Source organism: Nannochloropsis gaditana (assembly GCF_000240725.1).
Source record: "Nannochloropsis gaditana CCMP526 unplaced genomic scaffold scaffold741, whole genome shotgun sequence".
NCBI classification, from domain to species: Eukaryota; class Eustigmatophyceae; order Eustigmatales; family Monodopsidaceae; genus Microchloropsis; species Microchloropsis gaditana.
In genome coordinates, this window is record NW_005803212.1 from 4,768 (window position 1) to 10,894 (window position 6,127).

Genomic DNA, 6,127 nt, shown 5'->3' on the forward strand with positions numbered 1-6,127 from the left:
TGAGACGGTGGACGACGGGGCGCCAGATAAGAATGATATCGGGCTTGTGGTGATTCGAGGGAACTCAGTGGTGCAATTCGAGTGTTTGGAGAAGCTATAGTGATGGGGTGGACCGGAATGGCACGGGAGCGGAACAGAGCGATGGAGGAGGCTTACATGCAAACTAGCGGGATATATAAGGATGTCCTTGGGCACGCCGCACCGGCAAGCGTGAAGGCAGTAACTCACGGTGTACAGAAGATAGACGGAATGGGGAGCAATACGAAGAGGAGAAAGAAGGAGAGCGATTAAAAGAAGGGGATGCACCATACGTGGTTGGAACTGGTTGTCCGCCGGAGGTTGGCGTGGAGAATATTGGTGAGAATATTGGTGCGTATACGCAGCTTGTACGAGTGTGCATGATAGGCCGATCATATGGAGCCTGGTGCATACATGATGATGCATGGAGTACTGCATCGCAACGGTCGCAAAAGGGACATCTATGTGTGAGGAGCACATTGCAAGGAGGACGGGACGGCCTTGGCAGGGGATTTTTTTCCCCCCCATCAGAATACTGTTGACTCCATCGAGCCCGGGAGGGATAGGGTGGCATAGAGACGCAGTCGCCGAGCTATATGAGTTTTATGGAATACTCGCAAGTATGAAGCTGAAACTGCATCTTTGGCTGCAGCATATGCATGGAGGACGACGCGTATAATAGAGTGAGAAAACGAGGTCACAGAGGGAAGGCGTGTGACTCTTATCGGACGCTGTCGAGGCGGAGGGATCCAGAAGAACAGGGAAAGGAGAGAGCTACGGATAAAGGATTGCTCGACAGACACACGCGAGGAATGGGTGACGATCTGCTAGCCCGCCGGGGTAGGAAATGCAGACGGGTAGGGCGTGATCATTTGATGAGAAAGGGGTGTAAGGTGCTTGGGGCCTGTGACTCAATAGAAGGGGAAGAGGGGAGGTCGATGGCGGAGAGGGAAATGAAGAGGGGGTGAGTGGAAGACAAGCGGGAGGAGAAAGAGAACGGACTCGAACGCAACGGAGATTCGTCGGGCGGACCATGCATAGTAATGCGAACACCAAAAAAGAATAAGCTCTAAGTCAGTCTTGAGATATAGACCACGACCGGGACGTCGGTGCTCGTTTTGTTTGGCCTTACAGGCGTGCTTGTCTCCACTTGAAAGGGCGTCGGCATTAGGAAGAAATTTCTTACCCACCTTATGGTCTGGCGGCACCATAACAGATGCGCGAGCTGGGAACGAGGAAAGTCTTCGACAACGCGGTCTGTCTTCCTTGACTATCTTTGTCGCCTCGAAGCGCGAAGCCCCTTCCTAGCCATGGTCAACACCAGGATGGTAGCACGTTGGGAAAGTACGAAAAGATGCGAGATCTTTAAAAAAAAATAACTGCCCACGCAGGGATAACGACAATCGAAAGCAGTAGAGGGGAATCGAACAACTGCAGACATGATAGTAACTGCCAGGGTTTCTTAATGGGGTCTCTCCGTCGATGTCGGCGCGTCCGCTGAGGAAGAACTCTCTCCACGCCCCCGCCCGCCATTCCTCTCCTCCCACCGGACGGCTCCTTCTCTGCTGACCCCTCGACCATCGAAATCACCCCACCCTCACCCTCACCCTCCCTCCCCCGCAGAAAGCTCTCGCGCACCGCTGAAACCACTGTGCTTCCCTCCTTCCCTTCTCCTCCCCCAGTCTAGTTTGTCCATCCCGCCGTGTCCGCAGGCTGGTCCCACGACGCGCCCGCCGGGTCCACAGGCGCCGCCCCCGCTCCATCCCAAGATGCCGAGACCGGCTCCCCGTACGCAGGGACCACGCCGGCCATGCCTCCCGCCCCAAAGTCCTCGATTCCAGGGGCGATGGGTGCAGGTTCCGCAATTTCCGCCTCCGCGGCGAAGGTGGCCGGCTTCTCCTCGTCCTTCTCGATCTCGTCGGGCTCGCGGTAGAAGAAGAGATCGACAGGCACGTCCCACTCGTCCACGCGGCTGATGGTCCCGCGGAGCCGCAGGACCTCCCGCGCCAGGAGCCAGTACAGCAAACCGATGGAGAGCCGTCCCTTGTTGTTGGCGGGGATGGCGATGTCCACAAATTGCAAAGGCGAGTCCGAGTCGGCGAATGCAATGACAGGCACGTTCACGTAGGATGCCTCATGCACAGCCTGGGAGTCCGTGCGAGGATCTGTGACCAGCAGCAGGCGAGGCTCCCGGAATTGCTTGGTGATCTGATTCGTGAAGGTACCGGGGGTGAAACGACCGGCAATCGATTGAGCGCCTGTGTACTGGGCAAATTTCAGGACGGCTCGTTGGCCGTAAGGGCGGGCGGAGATGGCGATGACGTCCTTCGGGTTCTCGACGGCTACGATGACCCTGGCAGCCAAAATGAGCTTCTCCCATGTCTTGCCCAAGTTCAGGACGTACGTGTTGTCGCTGCGACGGCGCCAGATGTAAGGCTCCATGAGCTTGTCCGAGTTCTTGGTCCCGATGTGCACGGACGCGAACACAAGCTTGTGGATGTCTTGGTCGCTGAGGAGGGGGGAAAGAAGAGCGGACGGGGGGGGAGGAGGGATTGGAGATCAGAGTTAGCGTGGTGAGCCCCGTGGAGGTGGCACAAAATCGGGAAGTAAGAAGGCACTATGAAATAACGTGTGACACTGTGATCGCCTTTCCGTGCGTCAAAAGCACCCGGGTTGGGTCTGCTTGTTACACGGCTAGTGAGGGAGGCGGAGAGGAGGCTGCTGGACAGACAAGGAGAGTGTCAATTTTACCACCACTTACGTCGGCTGCAGCGCCTTGGGTACGTCGATTTGAGTCATGATGGTAGGCTCGACAGATACTCCTGCGATGTAAATAGAAAAGAGAGAGTGCACAAGCCAGATGAGATGATGGAGAGTTTCGCTCGCCTTGATCTGCTCTACCCTTGGAGTAGGAAGTGAGTTTCTCAGCACAACTTCGAACACAAATTTACACCCAAACGGCCGACAGCCACCAAGCTACAACCAGTCACGAGCCTTTAAACCCAGGCCACTCGGTCCTACGACGCATCCCACACGTCTGACCTTCTGCCTCCGTCCACCGCGCGCCGGTCACAGGCGATGGGGGCGATGTGTGGTTCTCGCGGGGTCGACCCCGGCCCGGGAGGATGAGGCCTCGAGCCCCCCCTTGAGGTCAACTACGTACCCACCTTGGCCCGAACCAAGAGTTGAAGGGTAGGTTCTGGTCGCACGTGGACATGCGTGAAGGAGGATGGGTTGTGGACGGTTGTAATTTATCTCACCCGTCCCGTTTTCTTCCTTTGCTCCCGTTTGTCCACCCGCAGGCTCGAGGTCTTCGAGTTGGCAACCTCCTCCCCTTCACAGCCCCGTCTATATCCCAGCAATTTCCTGATAGCACTCTCCTGCTCCGACTGAGGACGTCGACTGCCGTGATGGATCAACTACATCAGTTCCACCATCCTCGAAGAATACAAGTCCTTTTTCCCCTTGTCATTCTCCTCCTCTCCTTCCTCTCAAGTGGCACCCAAGGTTTCCTCCTCTTTCCGTCCTCCATCCTCTCCTCAGCACCTTCTCGCAACATTCGCCTCCCTCAAAGAGCTTCTCCATGTTCCTCCCGTAATCTGCCTTCCACTTCATCTCGACTCCTCCCCTTTTACCCAGCGTCACTGTCCTCTTCCCTCTCCTTCGACCCTAGCCGCTTCGTCCGCCCACAGACCCAGAGTCTGGCTGCGTCTTCCTCCTCCCCCGAAGAGGAAGGCAATAACGAAAACACGGCAGAAGAAAGCGCGGCGATTTGGGGATTAACGGACCTGGGCAACAGCAATTTTGGAAAGTTTGGCTCCGAGCAAGACCCGCACCGGAATATCCGTCCCCAATTTTTGGATGGGAGAGGGGCTCCTTGGAAGGAAGGCGCAGATTTCTTGCCAGAGCTCATGGAAATCAAAATGCGCATTCAAGGTGTCAATGTCTATCTGGTGGGCATGCCTGGCTCGGGCAAGACGACGTTGGGCCGCATGCTGGCCGAGGGGCTGCAATACCGGTGGATGGACTTGGACCAATTCATTGAGCAAAAGTTGGGGAAAGCCGCGACGAAGGTCTTCGAGGAGGACGGGGAGGAGGTATGGCGCAAGCAGGAGACGTTGGGCATGGGCGCCTTACAGACGTACGTCCAGACAGTGGTGAGCACCGGGGGAGGGATCATGCAGCGGAAGGAGAACCTGCCCTTTTTGCACAGCGGCCTCATCGTCTGGCTCGATCTGCCGCCCGAGGGGATCGTGGCGCGCATGCAGTCCTCGGGAGAGATCGAGAAGCGGCCGTTGCTGAAGGCGGCCTCGGACCCGGTCCAGGCCGTCCGTTCCTTGTACGAAGAGCGGAAAGGCAACTATGCCCTGGCGGACGTCCGGGTCGTCCTGCGGGGGGAGGACGACGCGGTCAAATGCTTGAAGCGGGTGGCACACCGGATCATTGAGGAGTTGGATCTGCGGCCTCCAAAAGCAAAGATGTGGGAGGAGAAGCGGAACAAGATGAAGAATTTGTGGGAGACCATGAAAGCCAAGGGGAGCATGACGGATATCAACGAGGTGCCGGCGGAGGAGGGGGGGGAGAACCCGACCATCGGGGCGATCAAGGCGTTAAACCGAGATAGTAAGGGCAAGGGGGAGGGGAAGAAAGATTGGGGAGGGAAGGCGGACAAGAGAGGCCAGAAGAAGAAAGGTTTCGGGGGCGCCGTGCGGAAAGGAGGGGAGGGGAGCTCCCAGGAGGGGAGACAGGAGTCGGCGCCGGAGACGGCGGCGGTGGGCTCTCAGGGGGTAGGTTTCGGACTCGGGCTGGAGGAATATATGAAAGGCGAGGAGGGCAAGAGGAAAGAGGGAGAGGATGGGGAGGTGGCGGAGGCGGCCTAGGCGTGGGGATCGGGAGAAATGAGGAGGGGTCGAGGTGAGAGAGGACCTTTGGGGGGGAGGAGCGACGGAGACAGGAAGGCGCAGATGCCTGTCAGGCTGATTGTGAGGAGACGGGTGACTGAAGAGAAAATGTAGGGGGTGGGAAAGGGCAAGGAGGAAACATTGCCTGATCGTTATGGTGCACAAAGGGACGCATAGGCAGGAAGCGGAAAGAAAAGGTGGGAGATTTATGGCTTGTTGAGACGGATCCGCGGGAGGCGCGACTTGCCCGGTTGAACTAGGGCACCTGTCTATTCTTTTAAACAAGCATAATTCACAATGTGTACGCCGCAGCATCCCATGCGGTATTCTGTCTTTTTATCAAACGTCAGCGGCCCCCAAATTGTACTTCTGGTGCCACTCCCTGACCTGAGAATCATCGGCCGCGTCGTTCTCCTCCCTCCCCCCCTTCGCCGACTTTTCCCGGGGCACGTCCAGCTTGAAGGCGTAGTGGAAGGAGCAGGGCTTACCCTTATCCCCGAGCCACCCCATTCGCTGGCCCGACTGCCCGTCCGGCGAATTTAATTTCTCTTGGTAGACCATGGGGCCCGACGAATGCAAGCAGGTTTCGTGCAGCACCTTCACCCCCAACAAAATAGTTAAGCACAGGCTAAGGTCCCCATCCCAGTACCCAGTGTTTTGGCACCGCTCCCTCTTTCCTGCGGATATTTCCGTCAGGAGTGGTACCAAGTCTCGGAGGAGGGTCGCCGAGAGGACGACGCCTGAACCTCCATGGGCGAAGGGAAGCACGCGTCCCTGCAGCTCGCCCGAATGCGGCTTCACAAACATCGTGTGTCCCAAATACACCCGCTTTTGCTTGCCCTCCCCACTCTGTACTTCGCTTTTGCTCTCTGTGGCATTCGCTTCCTCTCCCTCCCTCTCATTCTCCGTCCTATCCGGCTCCCCGCCAATTCTCCTGCGCAGCATCTCTTTCAGATTTTTCGGAATCAAAAACGTGTCGTCGTCTACCAGCATGTACCACTTTGCGGATGGAAATGCCATCAACAGGTACGAGAGAGCAGGTAGCCACCGGTTTTGTGCTCCCCTCCACGTATGACCTGTGCCTTCGATCCCAACGGCTGGCACGTCGGCATCGGTGCCGTTGCTGAAGACGAGGACACCGTCCCTGTGAGAGTCCAAAGAAGTGAACCACGTTTCCTGCAATAAGCGAACACGCCGCCTTTGGACTG

The 6,127-nt window shown here is 57.2% G+C and overlaps 1 protein-coding gene across 1 annotated transcript; it reads left to right on the forward strand.

The window, feature by feature from the left end:
• Window positions 1–3,317: 3,317 nt before the first annotated feature.
• Window positions 3,318–4,656, forward strand: AROK (shikimate kinase; the record flags this gene model as incomplete). The annotated part of the gene is made up of 1 exon (XM_005853786.1): window positions 3,318–4,656. A coding segment is annotated over one exon (1,339 nt), but the record flags the coding sequence as incomplete, so codon positions are not given.
• Window positions 4,657–6,127: the final 1,471 nt, after the last annotated feature.